This window comes from Taurulus bubalis (genome assembly GCF_910589615.1).
Source record: "Taurulus bubalis genome assembly, chromosome: 1".
NCBI lineage: Eukaryota > Metazoa > Chordata > Actinopteri > Perciformes > Cottidae > Taurulus > Taurulus bubalis.
Window position 1 is genome coordinate 4940948 of NC_136589.1, and position 22662 is coordinate 4963609.

A 22662-nucleotide genomic window follows, 5' to 3' on the forward strand; every position below is an offset into this window, starting at 1 on the left:
GTGTTGCGTTTGATCTCACTGTATGCTGCCATTGATCTTTTAATGCATCTGATGCCAAGGGAGGCGGGGAAATGTATACCCCAAGGGTAGGTGAAAATACATTGTGTGACTCTCCTGCCCCGTCTCCAACAGCTCCTCCATCCCCTATCTGCTGGCTCTCTGCACAGCCCCAAAAGCAACTAATCCACCAATGCTGAATAAAACAGGCTGTTCAAACACATTTGCAGCTGGCTTTGAACTTAAATACATTTGGGGAAATTTGAATATGGAAGGTAGGCTGAAGGGAACAGAGGCAGCCCTCCAAGGACCGCGACTACACTCCCTCTGTGTTGTGCTAATGAGCACCTTTGTACAAACTGTAGCTTTTCAAACCCATGCTTATAGGAGGCCTGTACTTTGTGTGGCTCTCTACCGGTGGTCGCCTTTCTGAACCCTGGAGGCTACACGTTCTGATGCTCTCCTGTCTCCGCATTGTTTTCTTGCCGTAAAGTAAAGCGATCCAGCCTCACGATCCTCCCAGTATTCCCGCTGACAAACGCTGCGCTACTAGAGTGGACGTAATTGTTGGATTGCGTGGTAGCAGGTGTCCTGGAGACCGTGTGTGGAAACAGGAGGAGCCGTCCAGTCTCGAGTCAAACAAGGAGCCTCTTGAAGCTGCTTTGCGGAGATGGCAGAGGGCTTAACAAGGCTTGATTGCATTAACATTTGTCATGCTTATTTTACTACTGGAAAGACTGGATCTAGCAGTAACATGCTGATTTGAGGAGTAATTATGTGCTTTGTGGGGGTTTTGTCATAAAGTTTGTGCAGCAAGAGGCGTTTTGGCCTTTTAGATTCTCTGGAACAATAGCTTTTCCTTTGTCACTTAGGTGGGCTTGTCCGAGCCCTATTCAGGTTCCTCGTGGTCCCTCTGGAGAAAAGATAAACTCTGTGAACCTGGAGCACTTGGTCCCACGGCCTCGAGGGTCGAGGTGTTACTGGCTCCCTGTGGCTCTTCTCTCCGGTGATCCTTGTGAAATGGGTTGCTAGCTGTAGAGAAATAGATATATTATGTACGTGTAACACAGCATTGAGAACAAACAGTGAAAGATAAATCACATAAATCACATTTTCTTTGACTGTTTCAATGGACAGCCTCTCAAATAAAAACGTAATTTAGTCCCCCACTCATGGATCACTCGCTTGCGTTTTAGGTATATTAAAATACAACTTTGAAGCAATCCTCTTCAAATAGGTTAAATATTAATGAGGTTTTGGTCAAGTGAGCCAAATCCAATTTGGCCCCATATGACTTGTGGACATGGTTATTAAAAGGCCAATCTGTGCTGCTTCTATGGCTTAACTTCCCCTCTTCAGTTATGCAGTGTAAGAAGCTGTATGTTTTTAACTTCATTCATCACACGCTCTCATCTCACTGACTAGCTTTCTTTTTAAAGATCCTCTTTCTCTTGATCTCGCTCACCTTTAAAGCGTTTTCTCTCTGAGAGTGAAGGGAAATATCCGGCCAATTTTTGCAGAAGACAGAGGGACTCCGAAACAATTGCGCTCCCTAACATGCTTGATAAATAAATCTTTCCTGATCTCCCCCAAAAAAAAGTTAGTGGCGGTCACACAAGACGTTTGCGAGGCAGTCCCAGAGCAGAGGACAAGGGAACTAGAAGTGACATTGTGGCTCTGGGCTGTCTCAAAGGATTAGGCATTACAGCATTCACTGGCATGTGCTTTTGCTCCTTCCCATTATATCTGCTTGTGCCTCTTTCCAGATGACTTCTTCCCCAAACTGATCCGGCGGGCAAGATAATTGATTAATATTTCTTGAGGGAACGATGACTAACCGTTGCTGAGTTTCAACCCAAACACTCAGGTTAAACACAGTCAAAGGCTTGGATCAAAATTTCAGGGGTTTTCATATTTGACAGATACACACAAATTGCTGGGAACATTTAGTTTGTGAATGTGTTAACATGCACAGGGCATATCAAATACACGCCTCTATCCTAGGTCAAGGTCACAGTCAGGATAAGCTGTTCATACACATTTTAACATTGTAATCAAGATAAGCAGATGTTTCAAAAACGTAACATTTAACATCACACATCAAGGCTGTACTAATTTATGGGAAGTGGCAATCACTGTTCCAGTATTCAAGTGTCTCATGTTTAGCTCATTGTGATTTGGAATTACTCAAATCCTTTAATTAGTAAAAAGTAGCAATAAAAAAATGTAACATTACAAGTAAATCAAGTCAATATAATCCATTCTACTTCGCTAATTCTATTGAAGTATTATACACTAAATGTATTATTCATTTTGTATTATTAGATTGTTAATAATGATCCAAGCATAACTAGGATTTTAGAGGTACAATGTAGCAAAAAATGGAAATACTAAGTAATGCACAAGTAGTTAAAAATTGTACAGGTACAGTACTTGGGTAAATGTACTCAGTTACTTTCCACCACTGGTTACATGTAGGTTGTAGGTAAATAACATAAAGCATTCACCTACAACAACTGTATATTTTTAAACTAATGTGTACAATACAAGATATTTGGAAAATGCTGAATGTGAATAATCAACAGCTTAAATAAAAGATACTTTAATTTGTCCAGATTAGCGACACTTACGCTCAACTGGTTTTACATCAAGGTCGATAAAAACATTACAACGCAATGGTTTTCTGTCAATGGGAGAATTACAGTACATGCATTTATTGTGGGTGATAATGGGAGGTTGAATGGAACCATCTTACCATCTTAATAAGCTCTCATGTGATGCTCTCTAAAAACAATCATTACAGACCTTCCTGGAGCACTCCCCTTCCCCGTGTTTATTAATCAGCTAATTACACATTGACAGTAATGGACCTGCTGATTCCCACACTTAAATGAACAGGGCTGAATAGCTCTTTAATGATTAGCCTTTGTGTTTCTCTCTCCTGCTAACTCTCCTCTCTCTCTCTCTCTCTCTCTTTCATGCACGTACACACACACACACACACACACAAACCATTCTTTTGAAAATAGAAAAAATAGGACATTCAAATCAGACCTCCCGTTGAAAAGGCTTGCTCACAAGTGGCGAGTAAAGAAGCCTCTCAAAGACTGAGCTGCAAAAAACAAATGTGTCTCAACAAACAAAAAAAAACAATTTGAGTGGTTACAAAGGCAGGGGGCTGATGGCTACACTATGTCAACTTGTGTGGGTTTGAGTGTTAAGCTCAGCCTCCAGCAACAGCAGAAAAACCCCGTGAAAGTTTGGTGAAGCAGCTCCGGCAGGTGCAGGTGGAGACGAAGGGGTTTTTTTTTTTTGAAGGACGCGAGCAGGGTGCGGAGTGGAGCCGGAGAGGGCGAAATAGTGCGGTGGGCTGCATTTCTGTCAGCAGAAGTGATGGCTGAGTGGTAGCGTTATTTGTCTTGTGCTGCCATACGGCCCTCGCACCAGCCTGGGCATTAATGAGAGGGGGCCGGACCGCCGGGCAGGAACACGACGGGCCTCAGACGCAGGTGATCTGTCACGCAGCCGTCCTGCTCGGGCAAGGAGACACGTGAAGGCAGAGGGGAGAGGAGAGGCGGCAGGGCTGACCGAGGGGCCGGCCTCCACACGGGACACTTTTCAACATCCACAGATAGTGCACTAACAGTCTGACGAGGTTAATCAAACTAACTTCACACCCTGCCTATTTACTCCAAACCCTTCCTGAAATTAAGCACACAGCACAAGTTTGGTTTTATTACCATCATCTCTTTATAGAGATAAAGATGAAGGGCATTATACAGTCAAAGACAGCAGGGGAGGAGTAAAATTGCAATAATTAATTAGTCTGTGTGTGAGACTGGCCAAGGCTATTAAAATGCTTCAGGATCTTTACATATACTGATTCATCTTTGCCTTACGAATAATTCTCCCAAAACTGTGGAGTGTGTGTCACGTATTAATTTCTCCCCTCGATCATTGGGCGCCATGGAGATTTTTCCATTATTCACTGCAGTGCAGAATACAATATTTGTAGAAAGACAAAACGCAAATAAACGGCGCTAAAGTGGCAATTTCAATCTGCATTTTTAATAACAACGATATACATGTAACAGGAAACTGGCTTGCTTTGTTCTATATCTAGTCAAGGCTTCTTGGATTGAGTTGGATTCTTGGATTGATGGTGCTGAGAAAAGTAGAAAATGGCCAATTCAAGGCGGAGAAATGGAGTGGTCATCTAATCCAAACAGATACCTGGCTTGATAAGTTGTTGTGTTTTTTTTTCACAGCCAGCTTCAGCACTTCCACGGCAGTGCTAAAAGGGTAAAGAAAGAAGACAAAGCAACAGCTGGGTACCGCCTCAGTAATTCCCCATGGAGACCTGGAAGACACCTCCAGCCGCAGACCATTTTCACTCCTGATTACAGAGTTTCAAATCAACCACTAACACATACAACAATCCACTTCCTCTGGCTAACTCAAACAAAGACTGGGCTGTCGTGTTCACTAAGAGCAACATGCGGTTCTTTTTCCTAAATGCAGTAAACAATCTTTCCATGCAAACAAGATGTTTACCAGAAAACCACTCCCCTCAACAAATCACTGAATCGGATTTTGTCTCTGAACACATTTCTGTCAGAATGGCAACAAACCAAAATTTGTACACAGAGAGTGTGAGAGCTTGTCAGAGTAAATGTACATCTCCTGGCGCTGGTGAGATTACTGAGGAGAGACATGGTGCAGCAGGCTGCCAAAGTAAAGATTTATACAGAGCGGTTGCAGCTGCAGAAACTGACATTGGACGACATGGGATGCATGATAAATCATGGTGGACAGGGGGCACTAGACTCAAGAAGCAGGAAAACACTCAGAGCCGGGCTGAGGGGGTCTGTGCCAATCGAAGACTCTCCTCCTACGCAATTTAGGAAACAGATCATCTTTTAGTTACTTTTTCCAAAAACACACGTGCACTAAAATATCTAAGAGAACTTTAAAGTATCTATTTAAGAAAAACACATTCGAAAATATGGTACTTATTTGAATAATACAATGCGACAGTGATAAATGCCGTTTTGCACGCATTACACTAATAACGCAAATCAGTTTCGGGCTTTATAACTCATGTATTCCCCCTCCTACAACAGACTGTGGGTCTGTTAACTGTCGAGAAACTGAGGGATGCCCCTCGTTCCGCATGTTGAATATGAGGGGTCCTCAAGGGCCAGGGGTGAATCCTTTTTTACTTTTATGGGAAGTGGCTCAGCGCCGGGGAGGTGAAGGACAGAATTGCCCGCCATTCCATCACTCAGAGCAATAAATGGATGCAATCTGTATCCAGGTAAAGCATTGGCTGTTTTTAAATTCCACCTCTTTTATCCAAATGAATGATGGATCCTGGTACAGTGCGCTGTGCGACAATATTAATATACATCAGAGGCCTGCACCCCTCACTAAATCAGGGAACCACCAGCATTTGTTATTTAAATGACAAACGGCAGCTGCAGGAGTCGAGCACGGAGAAGAAAAGGTGGACAAACCAATTCAGATTTCAATCCGGCAAAGACACAAGGCCCCGAGCCATGACTCTAATGAAAAAAGGCAGCTCCACTGGACCAAAAAGACACAAAGCCCTCTGCTCAGTGCCAACTCCAATAGGATGAACTCCACATCACACTTCTTCTTTTGCTTTAAACAGGAAGCTCCAAACATAACAACAGCTCCCAAGTCTACCTGTGCTCTCTCCTCTGCTGTCAACCCACCAAATAGTTTGCATTCTGTAATTTGGGCCATGAATGCTAACATCAACACGCTAACATGCTCAATGATGAGGCTGCAATGCTGATACAAAACAGGTTTACCATGGTCACCATTGTTGGGGCTTCACCATGTGGCTGAAACAAAGAAAGAGTCCTGCATGTCATTTTGAAAGCCTAGATTGTGAAATTGCGTCAACTCCCTAAAAGTCAAAATCTTCCTCGAGTGTGAGATTTATTCAAAACACAACACTGGTGCCTCATTGGACGAAAGCCATGGGAAGCCCAGGAAGTCCCTGTGACAGCCATGGCGTCACCAAGGCTATATAGACCTGCGCATACCTTCACTCCGTACCCTTAACTTGCCGTTGAACAGAGAGGGTCGGTTCCCGGTCCGAGGCAGGAGAATTTACGCCAAACAATTCTGAAGAAACACACCAACCACTCCCAATCAATCTCAGGGAAGAGGCTTTTGTCTATGTCATAGCGTGTTTGTAACTATTAACGTGTTATTGTATATTTTATGGACCGCCGAGTCCCAGTCAGTGCTGTGTAACATAACTGTTGTGTTTGTTGCTGCTGTAATTGTGTTGTGTTTAGATCCGCCACCGTGAGTCAAGTTGGTAAACTGTACTTTGATAGTTAGGACCACGTGGTGTGTAAGCGTGTCTTATTGCCCCATTAAATAAATTAATGCCACCATTGTTAAGTCTCGCATGAAGCAACCACCACATCCGCCATCTTGCTCTCACTTTTTCTCTCCATTATTATTATTATAATCTCCAGACATGATGGGAATGTGCCACTGTTCAAAAGGTTTGGATTGAAGTTTTCCAGAAAATATGTATTGTGATAAAAGTTTGTATTCAGCCCAATCCCAATCTCTTGAAAATGGAGAGACAGTAGTGCTTTGCATATTCAAGACTGGACTATTGAAAATAAATAAACCTGAAAAAGTCATTTACATGAATATAGGCTCTCTGGATAACTAAATACGATCAACCTTTATTGCGAGCATGTCCTGAACAGATGGAAAAGTGTTGTATTTGAATAAAGCATGTATTTAGACTGAAGTCTAAAGTAGGGTAGTAGGAGGTTTGTGTAGAAACTGTGTGGAGGCTGATACCTGATGTTGTGACGGACACAGCTTCCGTTGTCCTCCTCCTCCTGGTGTCAGTCCGGGACGGATAAGCACAGGAGACATTAGTCTGCCTGGGGGGACGCAGTCAGAGAGCAAACGTTACTCACAACTTGATGATGCAGCTCCAGCCCTCAATACACACATACACATGTAGAAATATAATACATTTCACAAGAGTCAATAAAAGCCAGCAAGGCATATTTGCCTCCGTACGGTGCATATTTTTGCCACATCCTAATTTTTCTTCATTAATACATATTTTCACCGGAGAGAATATTCGATGAGGAGAGGTGGTGGGTGCATGTGGCTGAGTCATTGCAGAGTTCACGTAAACAAATTACACCTGCTCTATGGCTCCTGTGTCATATGTCAGGAGCCCTGAAATAGGAAAAGCCCCTCCACAAGCTTAATAGCCCTGACTTCAGAGATGTAAAGTTAAGGTCAAGGTCCGTTCCATCACTCTGGGGGGAAGCGGGGGGGAGCAGTGTGTATGTTTGTGCCTCGGAGGAGGGGGACAGATTGAGCGAAAGAGAGAGAAGAGAGTTAGTGCGACAATAAGATACGACTTGCCCATTCTGTTTGTTATACAAAACTAGACGGCATCTCAAGAGGATTTAATCAACAATATGGTGTGCTGTTCAAAAAGCCAATACGCATAACTGACGGATTGCTAAACAACGGAGGTTCAGAGAAAAGAGAGCTCCTTGTTAACCAGCGTGGCTCATCTTGGACTGCAGGCTGCATAAAGCCCACAACCCTAACAGGCACATGCTACAATAAGGCCCCGTCAGGGCAGCCTTTTAACAGGCAGCATGTTCCATGACCTCAACACCCATAAATCACATGGCGGGTGTGTAGTGGCGGGGTGTCGAGAGCTGTGCGCCGCATGCTTTGAGCGAAGTCTCTATGTTGTATAATCAATAGATATAAAAATAAATGGCCTGACCGTTATTCTCTCCCTGCTACCACTCTCTAATAAAATCCCAGTAATGCATATTTCATTTACTTTTATACTTATTGATTACCTGTACTCCAGTTAGTAAATCACGCGCCTATCGATCCCTCAATCGTACCTCTGTCGGACAGCACATAACCAGCCATTTGCGCTCCTGATAAAGAGCTCAGGCATTGAACTCCCCACAGTAAATCTTTGCAAACTAACTTTTTAATTCCAAAATCGATCCCCGTTTAACAACGTCGCATTATTTCACGAGGCGCGCCTGCGGTATTAAAAGTAATACCCTGATGCATTTGGTCTTAATGTGTGGAGGTCCATCCCGCCATCTCTTCCCTCATTACACCGAGGCCGAGGCACTCGAGGGCCCCTGCAGCCTGGAGGGAGGCGAGGGCCCTCCCCTGCTGCTGAGAGCTGAGAGGCACAGCCGCTCAGGGGCCGCCAGGAGCCCACTGAGACACTCGGCACAATGCTAATCAAACATGAGAATACCATCAGCTGGCTCATTAACCAAGGCAAAACACCACCATTCATCTCAGAGCAGAACCCAAAGGCTTTTAATAAGGATGTTATACATGGCTCCGCGTAAAACTGAGAGAAGTGGTAAAAAAAAATGCAGAACACTGTTTTTTATTACTTGACATCTGTTACTTCATCAGTTTAAACAGTGTGGCAGATGTTAGCCAGTCGTTTTGTCCCTAAATATACAGAAACTGTGATGAGAAAACAAAGATTGACTTAGAGGCAATGAGCAATGAAAAAACAAGTATGCAATGAAGACGGCCAACAACAACTCAATTCCATCAAAGACGCAAGGGCATTGAGGAAAAAGTCTCCAAGATAGATTTGTTCAGGTCCTATGAGACACTTTTAAATGCAGTGCAGCCCCTTAGGGTACAGAATAAAACAGCACTGACACAGGGTCAATTGTAATTTTGGCGCCCACATCCAAAAGCAAATATATCAATTAAAAATAATAAATCAAAAGAGGAGTGAGGAGCTGCAGTTACAAAATGGCCATCTATTTTCATTAGGGAACACGGCGCTTCAGGTGTGAGCAGGATCTCAAGATTAATAGAGGTATTCAAATGAATCAGAAAGGATTAGGGTCTCCAGGGAACATAATCAATAGCTCCAAATCAATAATCAATAGGCCACTCACACCAATATACTAACCGCTGACACCGAGATCTCACAATTAAAATGAAAACTGGGAAGGGAGTGGCGTAAGACTATGATTTATCTCACAGCACAAGTGTCATTTAGAAATAAATAAGTCAATAGATAAAAGCTGCGGCGGCCTGGATCAGGTGGGAGGCAGTTATGCATTTTAACGTGGCTGCCGGCCCCGAGCATTACAGCCAAATCCCACAAAGCATTGCACCTACTCACACGCCGATACGAGGATAAACAGCACGCAACCTTATACCGCCTTTATCACTTAACGTCAGATCTCTGATTGTCGCCGTCAACTCGCTGCAAACAGGAGATGACAGCTTTTATTAATACAGTATCATTTCAACCTGGCCGCAGTACAAGATTAATGCTTACACTCTGCCCACAGAGAAAACACTTTTCTCTCAAGGGTGTTTGGAAACAAAGAAAAGTCAGATGTATGGGGGAGCTCAGCGCTAGAAATCGATCATTCCCGTAAGATGCTCGAAATAAATGAAAATATAGTGAAGTGAGATCAGGACTGGACCTTTTCAAGTTTGTTAAGAGCAGGCATGAGCAATTATTGCGTTCCTCATTGTCATGCAAAACAATAACTGTAACTGATGCTGTGTTTGCAAGTGAATGTGTGTTTTAGAGGAAGTTAAAGGAAGTAAATGGGTGCCGTGTGTGCAGAGCTGGGCCGTAAGGACAGAGCAACCATCTCACTGGAGAGTGGATTTGAGCAGCTTGGGGAGATGGATTCAGCTCGTGCCGTCCAACGGGACACATCAGAAGCCCCTCTCGTCAATCCCCCCTCTCTCCCTCATTCATTTGGGAGTATGATTTATACTTTTTGAAGTGAAGGGTCTTGAATCCCACTATAAAGGAATTAAGAGGTCTCCCCTGAGTCCGCCATTCAAATGAGAGCATGGCAGGGATATGAGGGCTTTTTAATAGAGAGAAATTAGTATTCACAATGCCTCAAACTGGAATCTGAAGGAACCTTTCAGGTGGAGAAGAAAGGGCCAGTTTAGAAAAGAAAGCCCTAAGAAGTCGGGGGCTTTTCATAGCAGTCGTGTTTTTGCCCCTCATCAAGGAGTGCTGGAGCGCTCTGTGAAATAACCCAAGAGAGAGGGAGGAAGAAGAGTGTGTGTGAAACTAAATTAAGAATGCACCATAAATAGGCAGAGTGGAAACAATACAATGAGGAGTCCCACAGACTCGAGGCCAAGGGGGCGAAGCGGCTCCTCAATAGTCCCCCATGCAGATCCAACAGTTCTGGGGATGACTGGGAGCGATGTGGTGCTTTGACAAAGATCTTTTGGATAAACCTTTATTTTATTTTTTATTTATTTTTTTGTGCAACTCCCAGAAATGCAGGGATCTGAAACTGCATTACAACTATGTCAACACATACTTTTTTGGGAACGCTGACCTTGAAAACTATTGAATTGAAGTCTTGCTGCATCCAGCTGTATTTGTCTATTGTCAGCTCAGCCCAGACTTCGGCCCGGGATCAACTCTGATCTTGTGTTTGGGGTCCTGGAGACCAGGTTCCCACTGACCTCACACATTAGGAACGTTACTGCGTGGAAAGGCATACGGTAGATTTCTTTCTCTGAGGGACTTTTTGGCAAACAAAAGGAAAGTATATTTGCACATGTTAAGCATGATGTATTACCTTATTTGGTGTAACATTAATGTTTTATTATAATTTCTGTATTTTGCTAACTTAATGAAATTTGCATGGTCAGTTTATACCAAAGGAAAGTGTTACTAATTCAATACTTTTCTGCAAATTGGGTCAAAAGAAAAAGAAAAAAGGATATTTGAAGATAAAAATGTCTGACTTTGTAATTATTATTATTTTTCGGCATACAGCATTTTAATCTGTGAAAGCCAATGACGACAAAATGGATACGATGGATATGCACACAGACATTGAAATATGTGTGTTATATATATTGTATACTAAAAATAATATGCATCAGATACAATTCTCCAATAGTGTATTTGCAACATGAAACATGCCTTGAATTCACAAATGTATGCAGCAAATATGGGCTAACAATCAACTCCTGTAAAGTTACACTTAACAAAGATTACTCTTACTAAATAACAGCGACCTATGCACCGTAACTGATTTATTTAAATGAAATGACCACAGACTTGTCCATCAATATATTGAGCTTTGATCAAAAACACGTGTCTCCAATAGGCCATGGAAAGGATGCGATATTTAACACATCAACTACCTGTTTCTGCAGATTGAGGTGGAACGTCTGAGATGGGAGCTCTCCGACACCATGTCAATAGGACACACTGGTAATGGGCACAAAGGGCTCAACTGGAAATTGAAAGTATCAATAATATTTAGATTTTTGCATTTTCACATTAAAGTCGGAACAAACTGGGGTCAAAAAGATAAAGCTTGTACTGCAACATACCTGGCTTCGGTCTCTTTTTCCAACAGAAGGCAGCCAGAAGCTAAAAGGAGATAATATGAGTAAAATCACTAGGAGCTACAACAAAAAAAATCACAATTTAAAAAAGTTTCAACCAGTATATCTTACTCTCTCTGGTAAGAATCTTGGGAGAATTGTCTCAGTCTCTCTACAAACACTGGCATGCCGTTGCCCTGTAAAACACAAGAATCACAGTAAGAAACAAAGACTTCAAGAAAGGTATAACTGTGTTCCACAAAAGAGGAAGATGCTGTAACCTTGCTGGGAAGCCGCCTCCTTTCCTTCTTAATGCAGCAGGCAGCAGAGCCGGGCACTTGCTTAAGAGGTGGATGATACCGATACCCTGCAACAGCAAAAAGCACATTTTAGCCTCCTGGGTTGCAAAATGGAAGAAAATAAATTAATGTTGGTGAGAATGTGTGTCTAAAGCAGGACTCAGTCGTCCACTACCTCTCTGAGAGGGCCGTGCTGGTTGCAGGAAAGTAGGCGGGGGCCGGTTATCGTCGAGGGAAAGCTGGTTGCCGGCCACACTCTTCCCGACTCCACAGTCCCCCTCGAAGAACCAGTCACTCTGCTCGTCATCGCCTGTGCACATGGGACAGGGCAGATGTTGCATCAAGTATCCTGCTGTAGCCGTAGAATTGCTCAAATTATACAATATATTCAGGTTTTTTTAATCAGTTAATTTGGGTGAAGCTAAGTTGCCGGATGTTTGGTGGTCCTACAAACTCCAGTGTAGCTTGAGCTGACAAAGGGGTGCCTCTTTTAAGGGTAAACTGTTCCTTTAATTACACACCAAACGGACATCAGCAGTCTTGTCCCCAGGCGGCAAGATCTTCTCAGGCCTGTCAGTCAGCAAAGAACACGCAGGAACCATGCCTCTCACAGTCAAGGTGTAGTGACAACTGTTAAATCAGAGGCCGCCTGGCCCCACCACGGCTAATGAGATTAGCAAAGGCTTCAGCGCTCATTAACACGACATGACAACGTCTTATTAGAGTCGCCTGGGTGCCCAGCAACCAGCCCATTGTATGGAAACCTCCCTCTCTAGCTGCAGCATTCCCTCGGAGTGGAGCAGGCTACTGTCCAGATTTGACGACTCATCAACACTCCAAATACACAAAACCGAACCCAGTGTTTTTTTTACTTTCCGGATTGAACCACAATAAGTGATGAAGCAGTTGTATCGCTCCCAAGGTATGTTAACAGTATTAACATGTGATACCTTGTCTTCCTTCATCATTGGTGAACAGACCAGGGTCACTGCTGCATGTGCTGCTGGTTTCCCTGCAAAGAAAAGAAGAAAAACATCACATGTGAATGATCGCCACCGACCTGTATGTTTGATAGCAATGACATTTGAGGAGGAAGAACTCTGCTTTGAATTGTCAACCTAAAGCCTGACGGGTTATTTGGGTCAGACTATACAATAGCATCTGTGAAAGTGAACAATGTCAATAAAATATCTGCATGCCCCTGTAATGTCAATATTATACATGTAGCATTCAATAATAAAAATAATGGAGAAGTCCGGAGCTAGAGGTCGACATAAATGGAAATGACACAAAAAGACGGACTATGCAGTGTTCTCCCTCGTTGCGATAGCAAACACAAAGGCAGGAGGAGAGGCTCTGATCGAAGCCACTGAGTGACATGCACAATCTAATTGAATATCCTCCGCTGTCAGCTCCAATCTAATCTGGCCTGCGTTGTGGAAGATGACAGGAGAGCGAAACACATTCCCCTGCCCGCCCCTCCCTCCCTCTGGGTGTGCCCCACGCACAGAGCGACCCACAGACGTGCAGTTTCTACACAACAACTGGCCAACATCTGCTGTGTGGGCTGCCACCGCTCACTGCCTCGACTGCTCCACCGCTGCCCCTGTCCACGCCCCCAGGGCAGCCCCTGTTACAATGCCTCCACACCCTTTGAGCCCCCTCTGCTGCCCCAGACCACCCTGGGTTCCTCTGTCTTTCTCACACCTCAGCCACCTTGAACTGAGACCTCCAGACGCTCCAAGGTCACGGGGGGGTAGGGGGTGGGACACAGATGGAGGGACGAAAAAAGGATTTCCGCTCTCTGACAATGCTGACTTGTCACGCACACATATTCAATAACTACATAAATCTATATAAATATTATTCTTTTTTTCAGAAGACCTTTTCTGAATACCAGTTCAATTTAAGGACAAGTCAGAGCATTGCACTGGGTGACAATGGGATCCTTCATTAGTTTCTTTTGAGTCATTCTCATACAGTATATGTTGTCACCTCACGCTGCCATAAATGCTCATAGATAGAATTAGACCCCAATAAACCCATTATTTACTAAAACCTCTACACTGGCCAGCTGTTTTGAGAAGTCACTTAAACTTAAATTAAAACTATAATAAATGTCAGCTGTCTAATGTTAAACTCTAGGCCTCTAGAAACAAAATCCTTTTTTTGACATTTGTAGACCATAAGAAAGATATTCCAGCCATCACTTTTAATTCAAACTACTTTGTGAAAAGATGCTCTTGATTGACTTGCATTTTGCTTCTTGTTTTTCGTTGCTGACCTTGCATATCGGACAAAGCTGGAGGGTCAGAAATGCGCTGATACGCTGCTTTGCCATATTGCAGAGGCCTCTAAGTGACGGCAGGATCTGAAAAACGTCCGTCCAGCCTGCGTTTCTTCCTGGCCAGATGGTCCTGCATCATCTCCCCTCACATCCACAAGAAGCAGATGTGAGAGGGAGCGGGCCTCTGGAGGATGTCTGGCCTAGTCAAGCAGTCCTGGACCGTCCCTCCACCCCGTCCCACCCCTTCAGCCCTCTCTCCAGACTGATTCCCCAGGCCCCGGCTCAGCTGTACCCCACCTCTGGACACACTGGCTGGCATCTGGAGCACACTACACTCCGACATCAAGTAGAGGACACGGCCACAAGCCCAACAAAAACAACACCTTAGAATGTCATGCTTCATTCTACAACCTTTCTTAGAAATTAGGAACCAGTGATAATTAACCATTTCCAGCAGCGTGGCAACTTCTTCCACTTTTGAAGTAAAACAAACGCTTCTTTTGGAGGGATTTTGTTCAAAGTTTGAAAAGAATCACAGGTATAAACAATTAATTAGAGACAGCCATTAAGTATTTATCTGTATTAAAGGTGTAATGTGATGTCGCTTGGAGCAGCACAGGGCCAATGTGAGACCGTTTCCATTAAGTACCGCCTAATTAATGCCATGAATAATAGAGACCCCCATTTTTCTTAGGACCAAAAGAAACACCTCTTCTTTCTTCAGCAGTGACCTTTGCCAAGAAAAGTTGACAAACATGTTGTGCAAACTTGGTCTTTGGCTCACACACAAAATAGCACTTCTCCCAGTGATAAGATATTCTGCTTTGGATTAGGTGCTATAAAAACAAATAAGACTTAATTACATAAAATACCATATGTCCATGGCGAAACAAAGGCAAGGGCAAAATCAAAAAGTGCACTCCAGTGTTTTAGTGCTGAACTTAAGTCCCCACGTGGCCCTATTGTCTCTATACAAGCCAAAGAGGTGAAGCAAAACACAGTATCCAGATGAGCACTAATCATTAGTATATAATCCCCAACTCCTGGGAGAGACGGACCAGTTTGCACAGAGATTACAGGCTAGCTGCCATTTATTGAGCCCGGGCTCATTCTGCAGAGGAATAAAGAAGAGGCAGAGACAGAGGGGCGCAAAGCGCTGATAACAATGGATCTGTGGGCTCTTCAAACAAGCCGCCCCAACCCAAATCCATGCCCTCTTCCATGGGTGTCTGATTATAAGGTTATCCCACCATCCCCGAGCTGCAGTAATTGGATTAGTCTCAGAGATTTGAGAAAATTAACTTCGGCAAACGCTGCACTGCTCTCCCCCCCAAAAAAATTCCTCATAGAGTTCTCAAAATATCAAATACAGCACGAATAAACCGAGTGTGAGAAAGGCACGCACAACGGCTTTTTTGTTTTTTTTTCCGGTCGTCGCAGTAGCAGCTCACAGCTGGAGACGGAGGCTGAGCCCAGGACGGCGTCTACACACAGGTGAGGCCTGCTTGCTGGACGCCAGCCTGGATGCCAGGTGGCGTCACTGCCAGCAGGCTGGGCCAGGTCTAATCAAGGATGTGGAGCCCAACTGGAGCTGCCAACATCTGCTCCCCTTGAACTTGGGTGGCTGAAGGCAAAGCTCCGCTCCGCACATAAGAGGAGTGACCTTGAGGAGAGGCATGTTTAAAAAAGACCAGACACTCCATTTGAAAAAGGTTAATAGAATGAATGGAGACTAAAGGAATCCGACTGCTTCAAAAGACATTTCAACGATGGCATCTGTGTCTGACATGAAGTGAACTGTATGTACACTCTCCAGGTATAAATATTGCTGTCAACTCCTCATCACTGCTGCCATTTGTTCGTATCCTTTGCCTCCGCTGCAGTTTATCCATGCGATTGTTGAGCCCTCAGTCCAGTGTGGCAGTCTACTGAGCAGCAATCAAGAGCGTTGGCGTGTTGTAAGTGAGAAATGATTGACAGCGTGCCATGGTGTTCCCATTTATTTCTTCTCCGGAGCTGTTTTCTGTCAGAACGGCTATTGATTTTTCCATAAAGTAAGAAAACAAGTACCGTTTAGGGGCTAGGGAGGTCAGCACAAATTAAACTAGATGATGTAAAGCCTTCTGTCTTTCCCATTACCGGTTACCTCAAATGTCTTCTTCTTACATGTTGTATATGATGGACAGATAATGAGATGACACACAATAAACTGTGCATGAGCATGACCAGACATCCCAGGATTAAAGGACTCCGTTACTGAATGTGATATAAGTCGCACCTGAACTACTGCCCATCTTTTCTATTTATCAGTTGATTGTGTGTGTGTGAACCATATGAGGTATTAAGTGCCAAAACGTACATTATACATTCTGAAAATATTAATATTTACAGTATGATCACCCTGAAAGGTGAACAGTTGAAAATGTTGGATGTTTTGGACTGCTGCTTTTGAGAAAATAATAGAATACATTTGAAGACCGTAACAGTAGTTCAAAAGACCAAATGATTAATAGAGAAATCATCAGATTTACTGACTGAAATTACAGTTCTTTATAACAAAGCTCTGGGACAAGGTGACCGCTTAATTTGGAACCAAAAACGTCACAGTTAGCCTTTTTGATTCTACAGAATATTGTAATCTTTGCTTCGCTGTTATAATATAAAACTCTCTGCTGCCAGTTCCAGCAACATTTAGTTTTGCTAAATAAAATGCACACAAGAGGGTGCACTCTGGGACACTGGGACAGGCCAAGCTTTAATTACCCAGCCCAAGAAAGCAATTCATTTCAAAACAAATCAATACCACACAAAGTCACTTATTTATTTGTGACAATATTTCTCGAAAGAAAATAATGAGCTGGCAGATGCCCGGAGGCATAACTATCAAAGATCCTTCCCTGGTGATCATTTCAGCTATAAGAGATGAAGATGAAGGGACTCTATCATTCATTTTTAATGTCAACTCAATACTTTAAAGTGGAGTGGTATGATTGTGATACTTTTTTTTTTTTTTGGTTTAGTTGAGGACACGCTGAATATTGACAAGTGGCTCGATGAAGACAGGCAGTATAGATCATCTTAAATGTCGCCTTGTTTAATTGCTCCTGTCTGATAGTAGTTATGCCCATGACTTTTATGTTATGGGTTTAACTGCCGTGGTAACTTTCCATTTAAAGGGTAAAAAGGGCTTTTAGAGTTTCGAGCTCCTTTTCCAGTATGGTTTTAATCCTGACTTTTCAAACAATGACAGGGTTAACATTTGGCTCGTTGCAATGCTGTAAATTAAATGTCGATATTTCTTTTTTTTAAATTGCAACTTTTTCCAACAAATAATGAACCTTAACTTTTGTATTTCTTAATATAGGCTGGATCTTTTCCTATAAGGCCTGACTGTGTAACACTGTTGTAATGAATGGAGGGTTAGGTGTGACACTAGCATAACAACAAAGAGGAAGAACATACAGATCTTCCTTGGATCTAACATTACCCCTCAGACATGTTCTCGTCAGCGGCATCCCTGTGTTCCTTGGCCATCTTTCTCTTCCAGCACTCCTTCCCCATCAGCCTGGCTCCTTCTGTCGGTCGGTCTGCTCCCACGCAGCCGGCAGACCTCTTCTTGGATCCTGACAGATGCTGCATCCTAGACGGCCTGTGTCTCCGTTTTCCATCTACACCAGAAACCTTTAACTTCTGCTGCAACCTCACTGCGATGTCTGAGGTCATGCGTTTGACCTTCCTCCGCCTCCTGAGATGCCGTCCCGCGTTATTCTCGGTGAAGGAGTCGGACTCTGGCCAGGAGGGCTGCCTAGTCCTGACCGGGCCTCTCATGACGGAGCGCCATCGGTTGGTGGAAGCCACGTCGTCAGAGTCACTGCAGTTGGCCACGGAGGCGGTGATGGTAGAGGAAGAGTTCTCCCTGAATCCTTTAGTCTCGTCCAAACTGGACTCAGAGGCCTCAATCCAGCATCGCCTGTGCTCCAGCGGATAGAAGGAGGATTCACGATAGCGCTTGCGGACTCTGCGACGGCGGATGGGCCGGCGTTGGTGCAGTGGACTCAGGACCATTTCCTCCCACAGCTCCCCCAGCTTGTTTTGCTCTGAGGTCTGCTCCAGAGCAGACACCAGGTCCTGCACCAGCTCATCCATCATGGTGCTGGAAACCAAAGACCCAACATACAACAGGTCAAATCCAAGCGTGACAATAAACAAAAGGTGAATGTGACGCCAATGCTCAATGATCAATATTCTATCACGAAGAAAAAAATACAAGGTCAATAATTAAATCTTTAAATACAATCATTCACAGCAGCTAATTTCACTTCATATAAGATGTGGCTTTGTGGCAGTGTTGCCTGGGACCATGATCAGATGGGTAACTAGTCAAACTCCAGGCCCAGAGAAGTACATGTAGAAACCTAATAGTGACATCACGGACCCTATGACCTTCATTATTTATGATTATATGTGCAGGTGGACGATATAGTGAAAGTAGGAAGTACAAGGGCAGTATTTGATTTGTATTTCTTCTTGTATGTGATAAAATATCTTGATTTGTTTTCCAGATATGTGATTTTCTGGATTAGCCAAAAACTCATATTCATGTCAGGTTAATTTAATCGTCAAGTGTTTATGAGTTTCAAGAACATGTAATAATCACATTGTTATCAACATTACACATAGCCACGTCTATCCATGATTGAAAGCTTTGTTCTTCCACAGTGGTCTTCTCTCCAGACAGTTGTTGACAACAGAGATCCAACAAGGAGCTCCTTATTGATCCAATCTGACCACTGGAGTTGACAAATGTCCTGCTATAACCTCCAGATGTGGTTGTGCTCTCTCAACTAACGATGGACCAAGCATATGCCACGGGAACAGCGCTTCCAGGCTAATTCCATCTTTTGAGTCTGGCAGTAGAACATTACGCAGGATCACACTCACGCTCCCTTTGTTTGATTGCAACGGCGTTCACGTGAAAGCTCGTCCGCGCGTCCGCGACGACAACAACAACAACAACAACAACACGGCGTCTTCACAACGAGCTTATACGACATCAGTGCAGCGAGACAATAGCATATGCAGGCTGGGCGGCTGCATGCTCCGTGCAGACTGTGTTACATAACAACGTCTGCCATGTGAGCTCATCACAAGGACAACAGCCACACGATCAGCGACACACACACACACACACACACACACACCGTTACACGGCGCTTAGCATCGACCACGATGTCTCGGAATAAAAAGAAGAGCCCACTGTGTGTTTAGCACTCACCAGTCGCAGCTTGTCTTGTTTTGTTTTCTGCACAGCTGGGACAAGCAGACGCACTTCCGCCCTGCTTGTCCAGCCAATCAGGTGCCTCCGCCTCGCTGCGACTCCTCTGCAAAACAGACCGTCACACCGCCGCTGTTCATGCAGATAAGGAGCCGCAAGTCCGCCTGCTGTGCTGCGGATAACACGAGGCACTGGACACCGATCAGCGGACAAGTTACTCCTGTGTTACTGCAGTTTCCCTGCAATGTGTCTGTGACAGGAAACGTGTTGATCCGTCATTGTAGTGTATTGCTACTTTATTCCCTGTGGTGGGTAAGAAACGTGCACGTGCATGTGGTACTCAATCTATCAGGGCTAAAGAAAGATTAAGGTCATGGGTCAAAGCCCCCCAACTTCCCCAAAAAAAGAAAGTCTATAATGTATGTATGTATGTATATGTATATGTATTACTCATAGGGAGGTGATAACTTACATTTTCTGTAAAACTCATATTAAATAAATAATAATTTGAAAAGAAAGTTTTGACGAAAAGAATCAATCAATCTCAACACAACCAGTATATCTGTCTAAAATAATCTCAGTGCATGTGTCTAATTTCCATATAATTAGTATCAACATGGGTATGTTCAGGAAACGTCCTAGGAAATTATTATGAAAAGGAAAAAATCTGAAAAAAACCCTCTTCAAATACAGTTTCTTACTAAATATAGTTGTACTTTGTGAAACTCATTCAGTTTTTTTGTTGTGACTTTGTCTGTGAGGTGTTGTTTCAACTCTACAGTGATTTTTAAAGGCTGAGTTTTGCGTTGGATTGCATTACATTGTCAGGTGAAGCATCCGCAGTACTCATGAAAGTACAATGCAGTCCAACACACTATGAATCACACGTACACCTCAGAAGAGGGGAGAGCGGTTCGCCCCTTAATTACAGGGTTTCCGGTTCGATCCCCAGCTTCACATGAACTCCAATAGCTCCTAAAGGTTAGGCCATAGCCTCTCTGTGCGTGTGTGTATGTGTGTGTGTGTGTGTGTGTGTGTGGCACATTGTAATGCACCTGGGATGAAAGTGCTACAGTCCATTAAGCACTTACCTCAGAAATTGACATAGTTAAATCAAACCTTCAATGACAGAATTTCAATAGAAATTAAACAGATTAAGATTGAACCTCATTTTAATGAATCTACATGTATGTGATATTGTGTTAATTTCTTCAAACAAAGTCCCAAAACATGTTACGTTTGTGGTTAGTTGTAGATTACAGTTATTCTATTACTTCTGTACCTTTTCAAACAATAGTGCCCTAATACATGTTTTATGATGTGTGACGACTCTCAGTAATGAAGAATCGTCTCTCAAAGCCAGTGTGTTGCTGAATGAAGCAACAAAAAAAGTCATTTACCACTTCTTTCATCTCTCAGATGAAGGCAGCCCAAATAATACAAAAAAATAAAAGTCTGTGAAAATGAGTACAAAAGCCATTTAATCTCTCTCATCTTCCTCTTAATAACTGCAAATTTCCCCTTGGGCCCATGGGAGAGGGCCTCTCTGTGCCGCTGCCACCTTATCTGTCGCCTCCATATTTCGGAAAGCTGAGCGGCTCCCTCAGTACCCAGCCCCCGGCCTCCTCTCGCTGGGGCCTGTGGGGAAGCTGGGCTCCTGGGCCCACCATTGTTCTGGCCTGGGAGGAAAGTCCAGAGAGAGTCCTGAAAGCTGGAGAATGGGATTTTTTTTTTATTTTTTTTTTTTTTACTTGAGCCACTGCTTCATTAAGCGCCAGCCTTTCACAAGCAAACATATCAGAAACATCCCCCTTTCAGAGGCAGTAATTAGCAATTTAGAAACCTTGCCCCCTCAGGATATACAGTTTCAATTTAGTCAGCAGCTTTAGATTCTTAGGCACTTAATATTCATTGTTTCTGCCATCTTCCCAATTTCTCGACGTACATTGTCTAGTCTTTCACTCGCGATAAAGTATTTTATCTTTCATGTAATTCTTCTTTTCAATGAGCCCTCTGCAAAAGAAGTTAATTTTTATAAATAATTTTCAAAGGGATTTGCAAAGAATGTGAGGGATATGATAGCAAAGTGCTCTTCAGGAAGTGCCAGGCTGAATATCATATTGAGCTTTAGCTTGATTGATCAAGTCCGGCTGTAAATAGTGTACTGGAAAAGTTCCTGCAACTTACTCTGGAGTTATATTGCAGAGGAAACCTCTCCAACATTATGACATGCATCAAAAAGTAAACGCTTTTCAAGTTGAAATGATCATATTTGATAAAAGGGCATCCAGACATACCAGGACAGATAAAAACACATCTTCAGTTTGCATGACTTGTAGTGTGACATTGGCTCTTTTTTTTTTACTGTGTTTGTATTGGCATGGCAAACCCTTTGCATGGATTTAACGGCAATGTTTGCAAACTGGTTATTAAGCCAAACCACATATTGTACCTCAGGGGGGCAAGACTGACACTTATCTTTGCCACCATGGAGTCTTTGTTTCAAAATGCTACCACTTCCATTCATTTCCAATCAGCATTGTCTAATGGAAATAATTGATTTTTGCCTCTTCTCCACAAATGAAAAACGCCTGTGATTAAACATTTTGTCTCCAAATCTAAATTCCAAGATCCCCATCAACACTTGAGAAAGAAAAAGGCAACTCATTAAAGCAAAAAAAGAAAGAAGTAGCTAAGACGTGAAAAGAGGAGGCAGGGAATGAAATAATGAATGGAGTCCGAGTGAGCTATCTTTCCCAGGCAGAGCGCCACTAGGGATGCAAACTCTCAGCCACCAGAAATGAGCTACCTATCTGTGAAAAGAGTGACTGCTCCATCCTATTTGATTTGGCTCTCCTATCATCTCTTAAGAAGATGTCAGCCTTGCTTCTTCTATTGCTCTGAGCCTTTATCAACCCGGAGACGATTTCCCTGCAAAAAAAAATAAAAAATAGGAGGGGGGAGACGCATTTCCGTGCCTTTCAGAGAGCAACACTAAAGAATAAGTGTTATGCGATAAAAAAAAAAAAGGGTTGTTAAATAGATCTGTCTATTTGTATGGTAATAATGATCGCTTAAAGACTCGGGGCTCCGTGACTTGTAAAACAAGGAAACACATCTGTATTCAGGTATTGTGTTAACACAACTCTCCAAACGACCTTGTGAAACTTTCATACAGTAAAAAATGGATTCTTTGTTTTCATCATTCTTGTCCCCGTCCTTTGAGAGTGTGTTAAAAGGTCCCTGCACCGAGCAAAGGTGCACACCTCAAACCACTGGAGCGCTTTGCCTTTTAAATGATCGCTGTTTGAGTTTTTCATTGACAGATCTGGCACAGAGATTTCAAAATGAATATGTATTTCAGCAAGAAATATGTTTTT

At 43.3% G+C, this 22662-nt stretch overlaps 1 protein-coding gene across 1 annotated transcript; it reads right to left on the reverse strand.

Moving 5' to 3' along the window:
• Positions 1-886: 886 nt before the first annotated feature.
• LOC306749539 (G patch domain-containing protein 2-like) lies at positions 887-18156 on the reverse strand (the record flags this gene model as incomplete). Its single annotated transcript, XM_079232856.1, has 9 exons — positions 887-1029; positions 6856-6941; positions 11236-11327; positions 11428-11467; positions 11554-11618; positions 11703-11788; positions 11896-12030; positions 12671-12732; positions 17495-18156. The coding sequence occupies 9 exons, from the start codon at positions 18154-18156 to the stop codon at positions 887-889; spliced, it is 1371 nt and encodes a 456-aa protein (XP_079088982.1).
• Positions 18157-22662: the final 4506 nt, after the last annotated feature.